General features: G+C 49.1%; 1 protein-coding gene and 1 non-coding gene across 7 annotated transcripts in view; both read right to left on the minus strand.

The window, feature by feature from the left end:
* LEMD1 (LEM domain containing 1) overlaps positions 1 to 21,211 on the minus strand; it is a 338,092-nt gene extending 316,881 nt beyond the window's left edge. Inside the window, exon 1 of one of the 6 annotated variants that reach the window (XM_063955129.1) lies at positions 21,182 to 21,211. In XM_063955129.1, coding sequence (XP_063811199.1) covers positions 21,182 to 21,196 — 15 coding nt within the window. In that variant the 5' untranslated portion in view covers positions 21,197 to 21,211. Of the gene's footprint in view, positions 1 to 20,020; positions 20,144 to 20,273; positions 20,379 to 20,865; positions 21,041 to 21,181 lie in introns of those variants that run through there. The other 5 variants (XM_063955131.1, XM_063955130.1, XM_063955132.1 and 2 more) reach the window with 5 other exon arrangements.
* Positions 20,712 to 20,783, minus strand: TRNAW-CCA (transfer RNA tryptophan (anticodon CCA)). The gene has a single exon. It is a non-coding gene; the product is annotated as a tRNA-Trp (tRNA).
* Positions 21,212 to 23,149: the final 1,938 nt, after the last annotated feature.

A 23,149-nucleotide genomic window follows, 5' to 3' on the forward strand; every position in this document is an offset into this window, starting at 1 on the left:
AATTCCGGAAGCCACCTTCCGGTATTCACCTGTCGAATTGAGTCGAATTAAAAAACGGCGAAAATTGCCGCGAATTCGACCGCAATTGCATATACCCCTATGTATGAATCCAACACTAGCTGATGCAACCAGGGAGCATGCTGATGCTGTCAGAGAGAAGCGACCGATACTGTTCACTGATTCTATTGGATGCAGTTTTGCAATGGATTGTGGGAATTGTAGTTTATTACCATAATCATTGAACCAGTTCTAATGTAAACACAGGCTGCATTTCCTTTGTAGAACAATATTTTGTAAAGATACAAAGCCAGTGGTCCCAATGATAAAACGAAGAGAGATACCCTGGACAAAAATGTGCTTAATATTTAAAAATGCCTAATCCACCACCTTGTGTAAATTGGAAAGTGCCATTATTACTATAAATAGGAACAAGTACAGCTAGAATAGGTTTTAAAGATATGTACTGCATTACTGAGTTGAAAAGGTGCATCCAATCAAGCTGTAGAAACATCTCAAGGATGATCAGTGGAAACAGGATGCACCTGAGCACAAAAATCTCAAAAAACTTTTTTCGCATTGTCATTATGGGGTATTGTGTGTAGAATTTTGAGAGAAAAAGAGGATTTTAATACCTACCGGTAAATCCTTTTCTCCTAGTCCGTAGAAGATGCTGGGATCCACTTCAGTACCAAGGGGTATAAACGGTTCCGCAGGAGCCATGGGCACTTTAAGACTTTTCAAGGGTGTGCCCAGGGAGACAGACATTTCGAGGAAAGCATTTACTTTTATACTAATGGTGAGATTCATACCTGCTCACACCTCAACCATGCCGCACAACATGGCATTCAACAGGACACATGCCAACAGGCATGAACCATTTACAGCAACATGCTGAAAACAAATGAAACACAACTTGTGTAACTATAAAGAACAAACTGCAGGTAAAGTACGCACTGGGTCGGGTGCCCAGCATCCTCTACGGACTAGGAGAAAATAAGATTTTACTTACCGATAAATCTATTTCTCGTAGTCCGTAGTGGATGCTGGGACTCCGTCAGACCATGGGGAATAGCGGCTCCGCAGGAGACAGGGCACAAAATTTAAAAGTTTGACCACTAGGTGGTGTGTACTGGCTCCTCCCCCTATGACCCTCCTCCAAGCCTCAGTTAGGATACTGTGCCCGGACGAGCGTACACAATAAGGAAGGATTTTGAATCCCGGGTAAGACTCATACCAGCCACACCAATCACACCGTACAACTTGTGATCTGAACCCAGTTAACAGTATGACAAACGTAGGAGCCTCTGAACAGACAGCTCACAACAATAACAACCCGATTTTTTTGTAACAATAACTATGTACAAGTATTGCAGACAATCCGCACTTGGGATGGGCGCCCAGCATCCACTACGGACTACGAGAAATAGATTTATCGGTAAGTAAAATCTTATTTTCTCTGACGTCCTAGTGGATGCTGGGACTCCGTCAGGACCATGGGGATTATACCAAAGCTCCCAAACGGGCGGGAGAGTGCGGATGACTCTGCAGCACCGAATGAGAGAACTCCAGGTCCTCCTTAGCCAGGGTATCAAATTTGTAGAATTTTACAAACGTGTTCTCCCCTGACCACGTAGCTGCTCGGCAGAGTTGTAATGCCGAGACCCCTCGGGCAGCCGCCCAAGATGAGCCCACCTTCCTTGTGGAATGGGCCTTGACAGATTTAGCCTGTGGCAGGCCTGCCACAGAATGTGCAAGTTGAATTGTGCTACAAATCCAACGAGCAATCGTCTGCTTAGAAGCAGGAGCACCCAGCTTGTTGGGTGCATACAGTATAAACAGCGAGTCAGATTTTCTGACTCCAGCCGTCCTTGAAATATATATTTTCAATGCTCTGACAACGTCCAGCAACTTGGAATCCTCCAAATCGCTAGTAGCCGCAGGCACCACAATAGGCTGGTTCAGGTGAAACGCTGAAACCACCTTAGGCAGAAAGTGAGGACGCGTCCGCAGTTCTGCCCTGTCCGAATGGAAAATCAGATATGGGCTTTTATACGATAAAGCCGCCAATTCTGACACTCTCCTGGCTGAAGCCAGGGCCAGTAGCATGGTTACTTTCCATGTAAGATATTTCAAATACACCGATTTGAGTGGCTCAAACCAATGGGATTTGAGAAAATCCAAAACTGCATTAAGATCCCACGGTGCCACTGGGGGCACAACCGGGGGCTGTATATGTAGTACTCCTTTTACAAAAGTCTGGACTTCAGGAACTGAAGCCAATTCTTTCTGGAAGAAAATCGACAGGGCCGAAATTTGAACCTTAATGGACCCTAATTTGAGGCCCATAGACAATCCTGTTTGCAGGAAATGTAGGAATCGACCCAGTTGAAATTCCTCCGTCTGGGCCTTCCTGGCCTCACACCACGCAACATATTTTCTCCAAATGCGGTGATAATGTTGTGCAGTCACCTCCTTCCTGGCTTTTACCAGGGTAGGGATGACCTCTTCCGGAATGCCTTTTTCCCTTAGGATTCGGCGTTCAACCGCCATGCCGTCAAACGCAGCCGCGGTAAGTCTTGGAATAGACACGGTCCCTGCTGAATCAGGTCCCGTCTTAGAGGTAGAGGCCACGGATTTTCCGTGAGCATCTCCTGAAGTTCCGGGTACCAAGTTCTTCTTGGCCAATCCGGAGCCACGAGTATCGTTCTTACTCCCCTTTGCCGTATAATTCTCAGTACTTTGGGTATGAGAGGCAGAGGAGGAAACACATACACTGACTGGAACACCCACGGTGTTACCAGAGCGTCCACAGCTATTGCCTGAGGGTCTCTTGACCTGGCGCAATACCTGTCCAGTTTTTTGTTGAGGCGAGACGCCATCATATCCACCTTTGGTTTTTCCCAACGGTTCACAATCATGTGGAAGACTTCTGGATGAAGTCCCCACTCTCCCGGGTGTAGATCGTGTCTGCTGAGGAAGTCTGCTTCCCAGTTGTCCACTCCCGGAATGAACACTGCTGACAGTGCTATCACATGATCTTCCGCCCAGAGAAGAATCCTTGCAGCTTCTGCCATTGCTCTCCTGCTTCTTGTGCCGCCCTGTCTGTTTACGTGGGCGACTGCCGTGATGTTGTCCGACTGGATCAACACCGGCTGACCCTGAAGCAGGGGTTTTGCCAGGCTTAGAGCATTGTAAATCGCTCTTAGCTCCAGTATATTTATGTGAAGAGACATCTCCAGGCTTGACCATACTCCCTGGAAGTTTCTTCCCTGTGTGACCGCTCCCCAGCCTCTCAGACTGGCATCCGTGGTCACCAGGACCCAGTCCTGTATGCCGAATCTGCGGCCTTCTAACAGATGAGCACTCTGCAACCACCACAGAAGAGACACCCTTGTCCGTGGCGATAAGGTTATCCGCTGATGCATCTGCAGATGCGATCCGGACCATTTGTCCAGCAGATCCCACTGAAAAGTTCGTGCGTGGAATCTGCCGAATGGGATTGCTTCGTAAGAAGCCACCATCTTTCCCAGGACTCTTGTGCATTGATGCACAGACACTTTTCCTGGTTTTAGGAGGTTCCTGACAAGTTCGGATAACTCCTTGGCTTTCTCCTCCGGAAGAAACACCTTTTTCTGAACCGTGTCCAGAATCATTCCCAGGAACAGCAGACGTGTTGTCGGGGTCAACTGAGATTTTGGAAAATTCAGAATCCACCCGTGTTGTTGCAGCACTACTTGGGTTAGTGCTACTCCGTCCTCCAGCTGTTCTCTGGACCTTGCCCTTATCAGGAGATCGTCCAAGTAAGGGATAATTAATACGCCTCTTCTTCGCAGAAGAATCATCATTTCGGCCATTACCTTGGTAAAGACCCGAGGTGCCGTGGACAATCCAAACGGCAGCGTCTGAAACTGATAATGACAGTTTTGCACCACGAACCTGAGGTACCCTTGATGTGAAGGGCAAATTGGGACATGCAGGTAAGCATCTTTTATGTCCAGGGACACCATAAAGTCCCCTTCTTCCAGATTCGCTATCACTGCTCTGAGTGATTCCATCTTGAACTTGAATTTTTGTATGTACAGGTTCAAAGATTTCAGATTTAGAATAGGTCTTACCGAGCCGTCCGGCTTCGGTACCACAAATAGCATGGAGTAATACCCCTTTTCCTGTTGTAGGAGGGGTACCTTGACTATCACCTGCTGAGAAAACAGCTTGTGAATGGCTTCCAATACCGTCGCCCTGTCTGAGGGAGACGTTGGCAAAGCAGACTTTAGGAACCGGCGAGGGGGAGACTTCTCGAATTCCAACCTGTAACCCTGAGATACTACCTGCAGGATCCAGGGGTCCACCTGTGAGCAATCCCACTGCGCGCTGAAATTCTTGAGTCGACCCCCCACCGTTCCTGAGTCCGCTTGTAAAGCCCCAGCGTCATGCTGAGGGCTTTGCAGAACCCGCGGAGGGCTTCTGTTCCTGGGAAGGAGCTGCTTGCTGCCCTCTCTTACCCTTTCCTCTGCCTCGGGGCAGATATGACTGTCCTTTTGCCCGCTTCTTATAGGACCGAAAGGACTGCGGCTGAAAAGACGGTGTCTTTTTCTGTTGGGAGGGGGTCTGAGGTAAAAAGGTGGATTTCCCGGCAGTTGCCGTGGCCACCAAATCCGATAGACCGACGCCAAATAATTCCTCCCCTTTATACGGCAATACTTCCATATGCCATTTGGAATCCGCATCACCTGACCACTGTCGTGTCCATAAACTTCTTCTGGCAGATATGGACATCGCACTTACTCTCGATGCCAGAGTGCAAATATCCCTCTGAGCATCTCGCATATAAAGAAAAGCATCCTTTAATTGCTCTAAAGTCTGTAAAATACTGTCCCTGTCCAGGGTATCAATATTTTCAGTCAGGGAATCCGACCAGACCACCCCAGCACTGCACATCCAGGCTGAGGCGATGGCTGGTCGCAGTATAACACCAGTATGTGTGTATATACTTTTTAGGGTAGTTTCCAGCCTCCTATCAGCTGGATCCTTGAGGGCGGCCGTATCAGGAGACGGTAACGCCACTTGTTTTGATAAGCGTGTGAGCGCCTTATCCACCTTAGGGGGTGTTTCCCAGCGCGCCCTAACCTCTGGCGGGAAAGGGTATAATGCCAATAACTTTTTTGAAATTAGCACTTTTCTATCTGGGTTAACCCACGCTTCATCACATACATCATTCAATTCCTCTGATTCAGGAAAAACTACAGGTAGTTTTTTCACCCCCCACATAATACCCCTTTTTGTGGTACTTGTAGTATCAGAGATATGCAAAGCCTCCTTCATTGCCGTGATCATATAACGTGTGGCCCTACTGGAAAATACGTTTGTTTCTTCACCGTCGACACTAGATTCAGTGTCCGTGTCTGGGTCTGTGTCGACCGACCGAGGTAAAGGGCGTTTTACAGCCCCTGACGGTGTCTAAGACGCCTGGGCAGGTACTAACTGGTTTTCCGGCCGTCTCATGTCGTCAACTGATTTTTGTAATGTGCTGACATTATCACGTAATTCCATAAACAAAGCCATCCATTCCGGTGTCGACTCCCTGGGGGGTGACATCACCATTACCGGCAATTGCTCTGCCTCCACACCAACATCGTCCTCATACATGTCGACACACACGTACCGACACAGCAGACACACAGGGAATGCTCTATTGAAGACAGGACCCCACTAGCCCTTTGGGGAGACAGAGGGAGAGTTTGCCAGCACACACCCAAGCGCTATAATATATATGGGAACAACCCTATATAAGTGTTGTATCCTTATAGCAGCTTAAATATAGTAATATCGCCAAAAAAAGTGCCCCCCCTCTCTGTTTTACCCTGTTTCTGTAGTGCAGTGCAGGGGAGAGTCCTGGGAGCCTTCCTCACAGCGGAGCCGAGCAGGAAAATGGCGCTGTGTGCTGAGGAGAATAAGCCCCGCCCCCTATTTCGGCGGGCTCTTCTCCGGAGTTTGTGAGATCTGGCAGGGGTTAAATACATCCATATAGCCTCAAGGGCTATATGTGATGTATTTTTTAGCCATAAAAATAAGAATTTACTTACCGATAATTCTATTTCTCGTAGTCCGTAGTGGATGCTGGGGACTCCGTCAGGACCATGGGGAATAGCGGCTCCGCAGGAGACAGGGCACAAAAGTAAAAGCTTTAGGATCAGGTGGTGTGCACTAGTGATGAGCGGATTCGGTTTTACTCGGTTTTACTCGGTTCTCAAAACAGCATCTTATTGGCTCTCGGATGTCACGTGTTTTGGATAGCCAATAAGATGCCGTTTTGAGAACCGAGTAAAACCGAACCTCGCTCATCACTAGTGTGCACTGGCTCCTCCCCCTATGACCCTCCTCCAAGCCTCAGTTAGGATACTGTGCCCGGACGAGCGTACACAATAAGGAAGGATTTTGAATCCCGGGTAAGACTCATACCAGCCACACCAATCACACTGTACAACCTGTGATCTGAACCCAGTTAACAGCATGATAACAGCGGAGCCTCTGAAAAGATGGCTCACAACAATAATAACCCGATTTTTGTAACAATAACTATGTACAAATATTGCAGACAATCCGCACTAGGGATGGGCGCCCAGCATCCACTACGGACTACGAGAAATAGAATTATCGGTAAGTAAATTCTTATTTTCTCTAACGTCCTAAGTGGATGCTGGGGACTCCGTCAGGACCATGGGGATTATACCAAAGCTCCCAAACGGGCGGGAGAGTGCGGATGACTCTGCAGCACCGAATGAGAGAACTCCAGGTCCTCCTCAGTCAGGATGTGCCCCTGACCAAGTATCAGCTCGGCAAAGTTGTAAAGCCGAGACCCCTCGGGCAGCCGCCCAAGATGAGCCCACCTTCCTTGTGGAATGGGCATTTACATATTTTGGCTGTGGCAGGCCTGCCACAGAATGTGCAAGCTGAATTGTACTACACATCCAACTAGCAATCGTCTGCTTAGAAGCAAGAGCATCCAGTTTGTTGGGTGCATACAGGATAACAGCAAGTCAGTTTTCCGGACTCCAGCCGTCCTGGAAACTATATTTTCAGGGCCCTGACAACATCTAGCAACTTGGAGTCCTCCAAGTCCCTAGTAGCCGCAGGTACCAGAAGAAGCTGGTTCAGGTGAAACACTGACACCACCTTAGGGAGAAACTGGGGATGAGTCCGCAGCTCTGCCCTGTCCGAATGGACAATCAGATATGGGCTTTTTTGAGACAAACGCCGCCAATTCTGACACTCGCCTGGCCGAGGCCAGGGCCAACAGCATGGTCACTTTTCCTGTGAGATATTTCAAATCCACAGATTTGAGCGGTTTAAACCAATGTGATTTTAGGAATCCCAGAACTACGTTGAGATCCCACAGTGCCACTGGAGGCACAAAAGGGGGTTGTATATGCAGTACTCCCTTGACAAACTTCTGGACTTCAGGAACTGAAGCCAATTCTTTCTGGAAGAAAATCGACAGGGCCGAAATTTGAACCTTAATGGACCCCAATTTGAGGCCCATAGACACTCCTGTTTGCAGGAAATGCAGGAAACGACCGAGTTGAAATTTCTTCATGGGGCCTTCCTGGCCTCACACCACGCAACATATTTTCGCCACATGTGGTGATAATGTTGTGCGGTCACCTCCTTCCTGGCTTTGACCAGGGTAGGAATGACCTCTTCCGGAATGCCTTTTTCCCTTAGGATCCGGCGTTCAACCGCCATGCCGTCAAACGCAGCCGCGGTAAGTCTTGGAACAGACATGGTACTTGCTGAAGCAAGTCCCTTCTTAGCGGCAGAGGCCATGAGTCCTCTGTGAGCATCTCTTGAAGTTCCGGGTACCAAGTCCTTCTTGGCCAATCCGGAGCCACGAGTATAGTTCTTACTCCTCTACGTCTTATAATTCTCAATACCTTGGGTATGAGAAGCAGAGGAGGGAAGACATACACCGACTGGTACACCCACGGTGTTACCAGAAACGTCCACAGCTTTTGCCTGAGGGTCTTTTGACCTGGCGCAATACTTGTCCAGTTTTTTGTTCAGGCGGGACGCCATCATGTCCACCTTTGGTCTTTTCCAACGGTTCACAATCATGTGGAAGACTTCCCGATGAAGTCCCCACTCTCCCGGGTGGAGGTTGTGCCTGCTGAGGAAGTCTGCTTCCCAGTTGTCCACTCCCGGAATGAACACTGCTGACAGTGCTATCACATGATTTTCCGCCCAGCGAAAAATCCTTGCAGTTTCTGCCATTGCCCTCCTGCTTCTTGTGCCGCCCTGTCTGTTTACGTGGGCGACTGCCGTGATGTTGTCCCACTGGATCAATACCGGCTGACCTTGAAGCAGAGGTCTTGCTAAGCTTAGAGCATTGTAAATTGCCCTTAGCTCCAGTATATTTATGTGGAGAAAAAATAAGAATTTACTTACCGATAATTCTATTTCTCGGAGTCCGTAGTGGATGCTGGGGTTCCTGAAAGGACCATGGGGAATAGCGGCTCCGCAGGAGACAGGGCACAAAAAGTAAAGCTTTCCGATCAGGTGGTGTGCACTGGCTCCTCCCCCTATGACCCTCCTCCAGACTCCAGTTAGGTACTGTGCCCGGACGAGCGTACACAATAAGGGAGGAATTTTGAATCCCGGGTAAGACTCATACCAGCCACACCAATCACACTGTACAACCTGTGATCTGAACCCAGTTAACAGTATGATAACAGCGGAGCCTCTGAAAAGATGGCTCACAACAACAATAACCCGATTTAGTTAGCAATAACTATGTACAAGTATTGCAGATAATCCGCACTTGGGATGGGCGCCCAGCATCCACTACGGACTCCGAGAAATAGAATTATCGGTAAGTAAATTCTTATTTTCTCTATCGTCCTTGTGGATGCTGGGGTTCCTGAAAGGACCATGGGGATTATACCAAAGCTCCCAAACGGGCGGGAGAGTGCGGATGACTCTGCAGCACCGAATGAGAGAACTCCAGGTCCTCTTTTGCCAGGGTATCAAATTTGTAGAATTTTACAAACGTGTTCTCCCCCGACCACGTAGCTGCTCGGCAAAGTTGTAATGCCGAGACCCCTCGGGCAGCCGCCCAAGATGAGCCCACCTTCCTTGTGGAATGGGCCTTAACAGATTTAGACTGTGGCAGGCCTGCCACAGAATGTGCAAGTTGAATTGTGCTACCAATCCCACGAGCAATCGACTGCTTAGAAGCAGAAGCACCCAGCATTGTTGGGTGCATACAGGATAAACAGCAAGTCAGATTTCCTGACTCCAGCCAACCTGGAAACTATATTTTCAGGGCCCTGATAACATCCAGCAACTTGGAGTCCTCCAAGTCCCTAGTAGCCGCAGGTACCACAATAAGCTGGTTCAGGTGAAACGCTGACACCACCTTAAGGAGAAACTGGGGACGAGTCCGCAGCTTTGCTCTGTCCGAATGGACAATCAGATATGGCTTTGTGAGATAAAGCCGCCAATTCTGACACTCGCCTGGCCGAGGCCAGGACCAACAGCATGGTCATTTTCCATGTGAGATATATCAAATCCACAGATTTGAGTTGTTTAAACCAATGTGATTTTTTAGGAATCCCAAAACTACGTTGAGATCGCCCAGTGCCACTGGAGACATCAAAGGGGCTGTATATGCAGTACTCCCTTAACAACTTCTGGACTTCAGGAACTGAAGCCAATTTCTTTCTGGAAGAAAATCAACAGGCCGAAATTTGAACCTTAATGGACCCAATTTGAGACCCATAGACACTCCTGTTTGCAGGAAATGTAGAAATTAACCTAGTTGAAATTCTTCCGTGGAGCCTTCCTGGACTCACACCCTGGCACATATTTTCACCTAAGTGGTGATAATGTTGTGCGGTCACCTCCTTCCTGGCTCTGACCAGGGTAGGGATGACCTCTTCCGGAATGCCTCTTTCCCTTAGGATCCGGCGTTCACCCGCCTTGGCGTCAACGCAGCTGCGGTAAGTCCCGGAACAGACACGGTGCTTGCCGAATCAAGACCCTTCTTAGTATCTCTTGAAGTTCCGGGAACCAAGTCCTTCTTGGCCAAACCGGAGCCACGAGTATAGTTTTTACTCCTCTCCTTCCTATCATTTTCAATACATTGGGTATGAAAAGCAGAGGATGGAACACATACACCGACTGGTACACCGACGGTGTTACCAGAGCGTCCCAGCTATTGCCTGAGTGTCTCTTGACCTGGCGCTTCAGGTGGGACGCCATCATAACCAGCTTTGGTCTTTCCCAACGGTTTACAATCATGTGGAAACTTCCAGATTAAGTTTCCACTTTTCCGGGTGGAATTCATTTATGCTGAGGAAATCTTCCCAGTTGCCCACTCCCGGAATGAACACTGCTGACAGTGTTATCACATGATTTTCCGCCCAGCGAAGAATCCTTGCTGTCATTGCCCTCCTGCTTCTTGTGTCGCCCCGTCTGATAACGTGGGCGACCGCCATGATGATGTCCTACTGGATCAGCACCGGTTGACTTTGAAGCAGGAGTCTTCCTAGGCTCAGAGATTTGTAAATTGCCCTTAGCTCCAGTATATTCATGTGGAGAGAAGTCTCCAGACTTGACCACACTTCCTTGGAAATTTTTTCCCTGTGTGACTACTCCCCAGCCTCTCAGGCTGGTATCCGTGGTCCCCAGAACACAGTCCTGAATGCTGAGTGTGCTGCCCTCTAAAAGATGAGCACTCTGCAGCCCCCACAGAAGAGACACCCTTGTCCTTGGAGACAGGATTATCCGCTGATGCATCTGAAAATGCGATCCGGACCATTCGTCCAGCAAATCCCCTGAGATCTGCCGAATGGAATCGCTTCGTAAGAAGCCACCATTTTTCCCAGGACTCCTGTGCATTGATGCACTGATACTTGGCCTGGTTTTAGGAGGTTTCTGACTAGGTCGAATAACTCCTTGGCTTTTTCCTCCCGGAGGAACACCTTTTTCTGGACTATGCCCAGAATCATTCCTAGGAACAGCAGACGTATCGTCGGAAAACAGCTGCGATTCTTGGAATATTTAGAATCCAGTCGTGCTGTCGTAGAACTACTTTAGATAGTGCTCTTCCGACCTCCAACTGTTCTCTGGAACTTGCCCTTTTCAGGATATCGTCCAAGTAAGGGATAATTTAGATGCCTTTTTTCTTTGAAGAAACATCTTTTCGGCCATTACCTTGGTAAAAGGCCCGGGGTGCCGTGGATAATTCAAACGGCATCGTCTGAAACTGATATTGACAGTTCTGTACCACGAACCAGAGGTACCCTTGTTGAGAAGGGCAAATTTGGACATGGAGGTAATCCTTGATGTCCAGGGACACCATATAGTCCCCTTTTTTCCGGTTCGCTATCACTGCTCTGAGTGACTCCATCTCGATTTGAACCTTTTATGTAAGTGTTCAAAGATTTCAGTTTAGACTATGTCTCACCAAGCCGTCTGGCTTCAGTACCACAATATAGTGTGGAAAAATAATACCCTTTTCCTTGTTGTAGGAGGGGTACTTTGATTATCACCTGCTGGATATACAGCTTGTGAATTGTTTCCAATGCTGCCTCCCTGTCGGAGGGAGCCGTTGGTAAAGCAGACTTCAGAAACCTGCGAGGAGAAGATGTCTCGACTCTCCAATCTGTACCCCTGGGATAATACTTGTACTATCTAGGGGTCAACCTGCGAGTGATCCCACTGCGCGCTGAGACTCTTGAGACTACCCCCCCACCTTGAGTCCGCTTGCATGGCCCCAGCGTCATGCTGAGGACTTGGCAGACGCGGTGGAGGGCTTCTTTTCCTGGGAAGGGGCTGCCTGCTGCAGTCTACTTCCCTTACCTCTATGTCTGGGCAGATATGACTGGCCTTTTGCCTGCATGCCCTCATGGGAAAGGAAGGATTGAGGCTGAAAAGACGGTGTCTTTTTCAGCTGAGATGTAACTTGGGGTAAAAAGGTTGGATTTCCCAGCTGTTGCCGTGGTCCCCAGGTCCGATGGACCGACCCCAACTAACTCCTTCCCTTTATACGGCAATATCCATGTGCCGTATGGGATCTGTATCACCTGACCACTGTCGTGTCCATGACATCTTCTGGGTGATATGGACAACGTACTTATCTTGATGCCAGAGAGCAAATATCCCTCTGTGCATCTCACGTACATATATATAGAATGCATCCTATTAAATGCTCTATATGAATAAAATATTTTCAGTCAGGGAATCCGACCAAGCCAACCCAGCACTGCATCTCCAGGCTGATGGCGATCGCTGGTCGCAGTATAACCACCGTATGTGTGTATATACTTTTTAGGATATCTTTCCAGCTTCCTATCAGCTGGCTCCTTGAGGGCGGCCGTATCTGGAGACGGTAACGCCACTTGATAAGCGTGTGAGCGCCTTATCACCCTAAGGGGTGTTTCCCAACGCGCCCTAATTTCTGGCGGAAAGGGTATAACGCCAATATTTGCTATCGGGGTAACCCCACGCATCATCACACACTTCATTTTATTTTATCTGATTCAGGAAAAACTACAGGTAGTTTTTTCACTCCCACATAATACCCTTTTTTGTGGTACTTGTAGTATCAGAAATATGCAACACCTCCTTCATTGCCCTTAACGTGTGGCCCTAATGAGAAATACGTTTGTTTATTCACCGTCGACACTGGATTCAGTGTCCGTGTCTGTGTCGACCGACTGAGGTAAATGGGCGTTTTTAACGCCCCTGACGGTGTTTCTGAGACGCCTGGACCGGTACTAATAGTTTGTCGGCCGTCTCACGTCGTCAACCGACCTTGCAGCGTGTTGACATTCTCACGTAATTCCCTAAATAAGCCATCCATTCCGGTGTCGACTCCCTAGAGAGTGACATCACCATTACAGGCAATTTCTCCGCCTCCTCACCAACATCGTCCTCATACATGTCGACACACACGTACCGACACACAGCACACACACCGGGAATGCTCTGACAGAGGACAGGACCCACACTAGCCCTTTGGGGAGACAGAGGGAGAGTTTGCCAGCACACACCAAAAACGCTATAATTATATAGGGACAACCTTATATAAGTGTTTTCCCTTATAGCATCTTTATATATATCTCAATATCGCCAAAATCAGTGCCCCCCCTCTCTGTTTTAACCCTGTTTCTGTAGTGCAGTGCAGGGGAGAGCCTGGGAGCCTTCTCTCCAGGCTTTCTGTGAGAGAAAATGGCGCTGTGTGCTGAGGAGATAGGCCCCGCCCCTTTTTCGGCGGGCTCGTCTCCCGCTATTTAGTGAATCTTGGCAGGGGTTAAATATCTCCATATAGCCTCTGGGGGCTATATGTGAGGTATTTTTCGCCAAAAAAGGTTTTCATTTGCCTCCCAGGGCGCCCCCCTCCCAGCGCCCTGCACCCTCAGTGACTGCCGTGTGAAGTGTGCTGAGAGGAAAATGGCGCACAGCTGCAGTGCTGTGCGCTACCTTTAGAAGACTGCAGGAGTCTTCAGCCGCCGATTCTGGACCTCTTCTTACTTCAGCATCTGCAAGGGGGCCGGCGGCGCGGCTCCGGTGACCATCCAGGCTGTACCTGTGATCGTCCCTCTGGAGCTGATGTCCAGTAGCCAAGAAGCCAATCCATCCTGCACGCAGGTGAGTTCACTCCTTCTCCCCTAAGTCCCTCGTTGCAGTGATCCTGTTGCCAGCAGGACTCACTGTAAAATAAAAAACCTAAGCTAAACTTTCTCTAAGCAGCTCTTTAGGAGAGCCACCTAGATTGCACCCTTCTCGGCCAGGCACAAAAATCTAACTGGAGTCTGGAGGAGGGTCATAGGGGGAGGAGCCAGTGCACACCACCTGATCGGAAAGCTTTACTTTTTGTGCCCTGTCTCCTGCGGAGCCGCTATTCCCCATGGTCCTTTCAGGAACCCCAGCATCCACAAGGACGATAGAGAAATCTCCAGACTTGATCACACTCCCTGGAATTTTTTTTTTTTTTCCTGTGTGACTGCTCCCCAGCCTCTCAGGCTGGCCTCCGTGGTCACCAGCATCCAATCCTGAATGCCGAATCTGCGGCCCTCTAGAAGATGAGCACTCTGTAACCACCACAGGAGAGACACCCTTGTCCTTGGAGATAGGGTTATCCGCTGATGCATCTGAAAATGCGATCCGGACCATTTGTCCAGCAGATCCCTCTGAAAAGTTCTTGCGCGGAATCTGCCGAATGGAATCGCTTCGTAATAAGCCACCATTTTTCCCAGGACTCTTGTGCACTGACACTTTTCCTGGTTTTAGGAGGTTCCTGACTAGCTCGGATAACTCCCTGGCTTTCTCCTCCGGGAGAAACACCTTTTTCTGGACTGTGTCCAGAACCATCCCTAGGAACAGCAGACGTGTCGTCGGAAACGGCTGTGATTTTGGATATTTAGAATCCACCCGTGCTGTCGTAGAACTACTTGAGATAGTGCTACTCCGACTTCCAACTGTTCTCTGGACCTTGCCCTTATCAGGAGATCGTCCAAGTAAGGGATAATTAAGACGCCTTTTCTTTGAAGAAGAATCATCATTTTGGCCATTACTTTGGTAAAGACCCGGGGTGCCGTGGACAATCCAAACGGCAGCGTCTGAAACTGATAGTGACAGTTCCGTACCACGAACCTGAGGTACCCTTGGTGAGAAGGGCAATTTGGGACATGGAGGTAAGCATCCTTGATGTCCAGGGACACCATATAGTCCCCTTCTTCCTGGTTCGCTATCACTGCTCTGAGTGACTCCATCTTGATTTGAACCTTTGTATGTAAGTGTTCAAAGATTTCCCATTTAGAATAGGTCTCACCGAGCCGTCTGGCTTCAGTACCACAATATAGTGTGGAATAATACCCCTTTCCTTGTTGTAGGAGGGGTACTTTCATTATCACCTGCTTGGAATGCAGCTTGTGAATTGTTTCCAATACTGCCTCCCTGTCGGAGGAAGACGTTGGTAAAGCAGACATCAGGAGCCTGCGAGGGGGAGACGTCTCGAATTTCCAGTCTGTACCCCTGGGATACTACTTGTAGGATCCAGGGGTCCACTTGCGAGTGAGCCCACTACGCGCTGAAACTCTTGAGACGACCCCCCACCGCACTTGAGTCCGCTTGTACGGCCCCAGCGTCATGCTGAGGACTTGGCAGAAGCTGTGGAGGGCTTCTGTTCCTGGGAATTGGCTGCCTGCTGCAGTCTTCTTCCCTTTCCTCTATCCCTGGGCAGATATGACTGGCCTTTTGCCCGCTTGCCCTTATGGGGACGAAAGGACTGAGGCTGAAAAGACGGTGTCTTTTTCTACTGAGATGTGATTTGGGGTAAAAAAGGTGGATTTTCCAGCTGTTGCCGAGGCCACCAGGTCCGATGGACCGACCCCAAATAACTCCTCCCCTTTATATGGCAATACTTCCATGTGCCGTTTGGAATCTGCATCACCTGACCACTGTCGTGTCCATAAACATCTTCTGGCAGATATGGACATCGCACTTACTCTTGATGCCAGAGTGCAAATATCCCTCTGTGCATCTCGCATATATAGAAATGCATTCTTTAAATGCTCTATAGTCAATAAAATACTGTCCCTGTCAAGGGTATCAATATTTTCAGTCAGGGAATCCGACCAAGCCACCCCAGCGCTGCACATCCAGGCTGAGGCGATCGCTGGTCGCAGTATAACACCAGTATGTGTGTATATACCTTTTTAGGATATTTTCCAGCCTCTCAGCTGGCTCCTTGAGGGCGGCCCTATCTGGAGACGGTACCGCCACTTGTTTTGATAAGCGTGTGAGCGCCTTATCCACCCTAAAGGGTGTTTTCCAACGCGCCCTAACTTCTGGCGGGAAAGGGTATACCGCCAATAATTTTCTATGGGGGGAAACCCACGCATCATCACACACTTCATTTAATTTATCTGATTCAGGAAAAACTACAGGTAGTTTTTTCACACCCCACATAATACCCTTCTTGTGGTACTTGTAGTATCAGAAATATGTAACACCTCCTTCATTGCCCTTAACATGTAACGTGTGGCCCTAAAGGAAAATACATTTGTTTCTTCACCGTCGACACTGGAGTCAGTGTCCGTGTCTGTGTCGACCGACTGAGGTAAATGAGCGTTTTACAGCCCCTGACGGTGTTTGAGACGCCTGGACAGGTACTAATTTGTTTGCCGGCCGTCTCATGTCGTCAACCGACCTTGCAGCGTGTTGACATTATCACGTAATTCCTTAAATAAGCCATCCATTCCGGTGTCGACTCCCTAGAGAGTGACATCACCATTTCAGGCAATTGCTCCGCCTCCTCACCAACATCGTCCTCATACATGTCGACACACACGTACCGACACACAGCACACACACAGGGAATGCTCTGATAGAGGACAGGACCCCACTAGCCCTTTGGGGAGACAGAGGGAGAGTTTGCCAGCACACACCAAAAACGCTATAATTATACAGGGACAACCTTTATATAAGTGTTTTTCCCTTATAGCATTTTAATATATATATATACATATCGCCAAATAAGTGCCCCCCCTCTCTGTTTTAACCCTGTTTCTGTAGTGCAGTGCAGGGGAGAGCCTGGGAGCCTTCCCACCAGCATTTCTGTGAGGGAAAATGGCGCTGTGTGCTGAGGAGAATAGGCCCCGCCCCCTTTTCGGCGGGCTTCTTCTCCCGTTTTTCTGAGACCTGGCAGGGGTTAAATACATCCATATAGCCCCCAGGGGCTATATGTGATGTATTTTTAGCCAGAATAAGGTACTATCATTGCTGCCCAGGGCGCCCCCCCCCAGCGCCCTGCACCCTCAGTGACCGCTGCTATGAAGTGTGCTGACAACAATGGCGCACAGCTGCAGTGCTGTGCGCTACCTTATGAAGACTGAAGAGTCTTCTGCCGCTGTTTCTGGACCTTCACTTTTCGGCATCTGCAAGGGGGGTCGGCGGCGCGGCTCCGGGACGAACCCCAGGGTGAGACCTGTGTTCCGACTCCCTCTGGAGCTAATGGTGTCCAGTAGCCTAAGAAGCCAATCCATCCTGCACGCAGGTGAGTTCACTTCTCTCCCCTAAGTCCCTCGTAGCAGTGAGCCTGTTGCCAGCAGGACTCACTGAAAATAAAAAACCTAACAAACTTTTACTCTAAGCAGCTCTTTAGGAGAGCCACCTAGATTGCACCCTTCTCGGCCGGGCACAAAAATCTAACTGAGGCTTGGAGGAGGTTCATAGGGGGAGGAGCCAGTGCACACCACCTGATCCTAAAGCTTTTACTTTTGTGCCCTGTCTCCTGCGGAGCCGCTATTCCCCATGGTCCTGACGGAGTCCCCAGCATCCACTTAGGACGTTAGAGAAAAGGTATTATACATTGCTGCCCAGGGCGCCCCCCCAGCGCCCTGCACCCTCCGTGACCGCTGTGTGAAGTGTGCTGACAACAATGGCGCACAGCTGCAGTGCTGTGCGCTACCTCAGGAAGACTGAAAAGTCTTCTGCCGCCTGCTTCTGGACCTCTTCCATCTTCGGCATCTGCAAGGGGGGTCGGCGGCGCGGCTCCGGGACCGGACTCCATGGCTGGGCCTGTGTTCGATCCCTCTGGAGCTAATGGTGTCCAGTAGCCTAAGAAGCCAATCCATCCTGCACGCAGGTGAGTTGACTTCTCTCCCCTAAGTCCCTCGATGCAGTGAGCCTGTTGCCAGCAGGACTCACTGAAAATAAAAAACCTAAAAACTTTTTCTAAGCAGCTCTTTAGGAGAGCCACCTAGATTGCACCCTGCTCGGACGGGCACAAAAACCTAACTGAGGCTTGGAGGAGGGTCATAGGGGGAGGAGCCAGTGCACACCACCTGACCCTAAAGCTTTATTTTTGTGCCCTGTCTCCTGCGGAGCCGCTAATCCCCATGGTCCTGACGGAGTCCCCAGCATCCACTAGGACGTTAGAGAAATTATATATATATATATATATATATATATATATATATATATATATAGCGCGCCAAATTATGTGCTTTCCCCCCCCCCCCCCCCTTCTTTAAAACCCTCTGTCACCGTGTTCAGCAGGGGAGTGTCCGGGGAGCCAGCTTCTCAGCGTGTGCTGTGGAGAAAATGGCGCTAGTTAGTGCTGAGGGATCAAGCTCCGCCCCCTCAGCAGTGGGCTTCGGTCCCGCTTGAATCCATTCAAAAACTGGCGGGGGATACCCATATACAGCCCACAGAGCCAATATATCTATTTTTACCAGTCCTAGAGGTGTAAATTGCTGACCAGGGCGCCCCCCGCCCCCATCAGTGCCTGCCGTGTGTGTTCTGTGTGGGAGCAATGGCACGCAGCGTTACCTCAGTGAAGATCTGAAGTCTTCTGCCGCCTCTGAAGTCTTATCTTCTTATACTCACCCGGTTTCTATCTTCCGGCTCTGTGAGGATGACGGCGGCGCGGCTCCGGGACGAACAGCTAGGAGAGACCTGCGTTCCGACTCCCTCTGGAGCTAATGGTGTCCAGTAGCCTAAGAAGCAGAGCCTAGCATTAAAGTAGGTCTGCTTCTCTCTCCTCAGTCCCTCGATGCAGGGAGCCTGTTGCCAGCAGGCTCCCTGAAAATAAAATAAAAACAAAATTCTCTTTCAGGAAACTCAGGAGAGCTCCCTGTAGTGCACCCAGTCTCCTCTGGGCACAGTATCAAACTGAGGTCTGGAGGAGGGGCATAGAGGGAGAGCCAGTGCACACCCATATCTAAAGTTCTTTTTAGTGCCCATGTCTCCTGCAGAGCCAGTCTATTCCCCATGGTCCTTACGGAGTCCCTAGCATCCTCTAGGACGTAAGAGAAAACTTATTTAACGTATCAGTGCTTGTGTGACTGGAATGCTGATGCAGGGTTCAATGTATAGCGGTTTTCTAAGCATGTCTTGCATCTATGCATATGCTCAATAAATGGTCTCAAGCAAGTACGGGAGTGCAAAGTCATACACATTGTTCACAAATACACTTAACAGAGCACAAAACTAGAGTGTGAAGGTTCATTCTCAGAAAGGTTCAGGAAGAACACTTCTGCAAAATTGTATCTTATTCAGACCTAGATGTGTTAGGAGGTGCATGTATAGTATCAGGCAGGTTACAGCGCTCACCCATAAGGACTTTCAGCAAACCAGGTGCATGTGCTACACACGCAGAGGAAGGACCTTCCTGTGATGTACACCTCCTTATGTGCCACTATACACATTGGTTCTATACGTTTCTTCTCACTAATGTAAGCCCAAGATTCTTCCAACTATGATCTGCCAGACAATACTTGCTTTGTCCTTGAAAATACACGGTGTAAGTGTTCATAGAGCTAATATTTCCTATTTATTTCAAAAGTGCCCATATGACATTAACTTAAAACTTGCTATTTCTTCCAAATACCAATAATAATTCATAAACTTAACATTTAAAAATAACCAGGCAGTCCAGGCAAACTTGACAGTTATATAAGACACTGCACTGGTGTTAACATGTGAAGCTTCGCACCAACTGGAAGGACTTTTTCCTATTTATTTTGTGCATTCCCAAAGTGTTGTGCATGCAAGAGTGGGTCAAGGATTACTAGGGAATCACGTTCAATAATTTTTTGGAAAGAAGATTATGTCCAGCAACACGTGTCACCTGAATTTCTCTAGAATGACCGTTGAGCAGATCCAGTTTTAACAAGTAACCAGATTTGTCCTCAAGGAAGCACAATATTACAAATTCTGATTTTCTATATTAATAAATATTTCTATATTTCATTAACCAACCCAAACACTATAGAGATGTCTGATGCCCAACCTGATGAGTAGTGTAGCTCATGCCTCAGATGACAGGGAGGAGCACCTAAATCACACCTCAACACAAGGAGCAATGAATGAGCACATGTGCGCTGTAACCATAGCACGCCATTCTGGTTGCTATACATTACAGCACATGGTTACTTTAACAAACTTTTTTTCAATCTGTGAAAGCATGACACTTTCAAAAGGGGTGTGCAGAAGCCTAAACGGTCACTTTTACTTTGAATGTCACAATAAAAACTGCAGAACAGCCAATACAAACAAATGATGCGAGTTTATCCTCACATGTAAAGAGAGCAGTCTCCAGCAGTGAAACGATACAGTGCATCCAGAACAGTTCTAGCTACCTCACCACAATGCATGGAATCGGTATGAAAAAGCTGAAAAGATGCAAAAGAACGCAAAAAAAAATTTAAAAAAAACAAGAGACGATTCGAACACCCAAGCTTCTGCTCTGTAGTCAGACGCGTTACCGTTAGACCACGACATCCATGGCTACCCTCACGTGCCACCTCTGTACTAGGCAGCAGCATCCCCGACTCCTGCTCAGATGAGGCAGACATTGCGGAGCTCAGCCACAGGGTTCCGGCTGTAGCAGTGTAACATAGCAGCAGCAGCAGGCTAATCAGTGCAGCCGCTGCTATGGAGTGGGCGCAGTGTGGCGCCGCTTGGCAATAACACGACACACCTTCGTGCGTGTACTAGTGACACCCGGTATCGTACAGACCCGCCCGTGTGCCAAGGGAAAGCTCCACACCCGCATTACTGTCACACCCGTGCACGGGGAAAGGGCAGCCACTAGCTACGGATGGGAAACCCATTCCCACACCTCCGCAGCGGCAGGAGGCCAGCAGGGAGAGGGGAACACGCAGATAAAATGACAGCCAGAGCCACGTTGTAAAAAGCAAATGTGACCCCGACGTGATTCGAACACGCAGCCTTCTGATCTGGAGTCAGACGCGCTACCGTTGCGCCACGAGGTCCTCCGCAGAAGCCGTGCCTCCACTCCTGTATTACCACGCACGGCCTGATCCCCGCCGCCCGTTCCCACAGCACCGGCTGTACCTAGTTGTGCTCGCCGCCGTATACAAGTAATGACCTGCGCGGAGCGGGCTGGAGTCCCCGGTGCACATCTCCCCGCTCACCTGCAGGCGCCGGTGCTGCTGTCACTACTTTCCCGGCACGCCCACCCAGCAGGCTTTTAAAACTTCCCGCTGAGTAAACTATCCGAGCACAGAGAGGGGGCCGCGCTGGCTATTGCGTCCCTGATCTCTAAGATGCCTAAGAGTAGAGGGTCTCCTACCCTGGCCCTGAGCGCATTAGTACAAGAGACCCCCTTGCGCCCAGAGAGATAGCGGAGAAAGGTGAGAGCATTACTTACAATCATGGCGCTCATAGTTACCCCCCTCCCCCTCCACACAATGTCAAATGGATGCGCCCAACGAGTGTCACGTCATTCCGAATGCTATATGTAGTAGTGCTGCTGCTGCGGCTGCGGCTGTGGCTGTGCTGCTCTTGCCCTTGCTCTTGCTCTTGTGCTAGGGTCACATAGCATGGACGAGGAGAGGGTTATATTGTATGTAATGGTGATTGGAAACAACTAGTCTGTAAAATAGGTTACTATTACACTGTGGTGTGTGCAGACTCGCTATGAAATAGCATTTTTTTTTTTTATAATTTATTATTTATTTTACAATTATTTATTATACCCCCTAGTCTGTCACATGTTTTCTGCTGCGGGGTACACTGGGCTCCACAAGGATAGACATTGGGGTGTAGAGTAGGATCTTGATCCGAGGCACCAACAGGCTCAAAGCTTTGACTGTTCCCAGAATGCACAGCGCTGCCTCCTCTATAACCCCGCCTCCCTGCACAGGAGCTCAGTTTTGTAGTTGGTGCTGCAGTAAGCAGGCACATAACAGAGGGGCTGCTCCAGGCAGCCCTAAGAAGAGCTTTTTTTGAAGAAAAAAGTGAAGACTTCAAGGGCAGCAGCGGTGTGTAAATGTCTTGTGACATTCACTGCTCCAGCTCTCCCCAGCGGCGCTGTACACTCCCGCGCCCTGGTTGCCGGGTAACTACAGCAGGAGGCTCCGGTTTTCTTCACGTCAGGCACACACAACGGGGGCTCTCCGGGATCGCGTGGCCGCGCTTCGGGAGGTGGTAAGTGGGTCCCGCTTGCGGGACCCGGTCTTTATCGCGATCCGGCGCGGTCAGTAGGAGGCGGGCCGCGCGTGCTGGCGGTGGACACTGTGGCAGTACAGGCGATCACACTAGATCACCAGGGCATGGGTGCAGGTCAGGTTTTCTCTCTAAACCATTTTCAGTAGCCCACAGTACCCGGTGGTTTTGCCAGCAGGGGGATAAGGCTTAGACCTGAATCCCCTCCCCCATCCCCAGGGCGCCATTTCTCGCAAATGTTCCCGCCCTGGAGCTGTATATCTGTCTCTCCCTGTCAGTGTCTGGGAATCATTATCTCTCAGCTTCACAGTTCCTGGGACTGCTTGGGCAAATCCTCCTGTGTAAAGCCGCCTGGTTGTCAGTGCTGTGACTTTACATGACACTTAAGTATTCTACCTACCTTTTTAGACAGTGCTAGTTAAGAAAGAGTGCATTTAGTCAGGGGTTTCTAGTACAATTACCCTGTGATATACATCCAGTTCTTACTGTGTAGTGTTATATCTATTGACTATATAGCTATATATATAAGCTAGTCCAGTGCAGTATTATTGTTAGTAATAACCTCTGCATTGTACAAACTGTGACTATCTGTGTGTGCATTAGATAGCTGAGTGATGTCCATTTCGTGTCTCACTCAACTTGCTATCCCTATATTCTATAACCTGAGGGGGCTTGGTGCGTCAGGTTTTATATTGATATAGGATTTTCACAAAGATATACTTTAATACGTATTTTTCTCTGTGATTTTAGTCACCATATGTCTCCTTTATCTCTGCTAGTGCTGACTACACTGCGCAGGGGTTTGGGTAAGAGGTATTGTGCTGCTGCCAATTGTACTGTGTTACCTGATACTGCAAGTTATATCATGTCTGCTTCTGAGGGTAACGGTTCTGGGGCTGAACATACTGCCGGTGTTGCTGAAAGCACATATCCCTATGAGGAGAATATAGCAGCTGTGGGCTCTGGTTCTGGGGGCTCCTTGCCTCCCAGTGGGACTGTGGCAACGGAGGTACATAATGACCCATCGTGGGCCGCTTTTTCCACGCTTCTACATACGCTAGTTAATAAACTAACACCCCCTATGGGCTCCCCTATGCCGGTACAACCGTATGTGGTTCCTGCAGCTAACCCGCCGTGGGCAGACGATTTATCTGCCCAATTGAAGAAGTTG

This window comes from Pseudophryne corroboree, chromosome 2 (assembly GCF_028390025.1).
Source record: "Pseudophryne corroboree isolate aPseCor3 chromosome 2, aPseCor3.hap2, whole genome shotgun sequence".
NCBI classification, from domain to species: Eukaryota; Metazoa; Chordata; class Amphibia; order Anura; family Myobatrachidae; genus Pseudophryne; species Pseudophryne corroboree.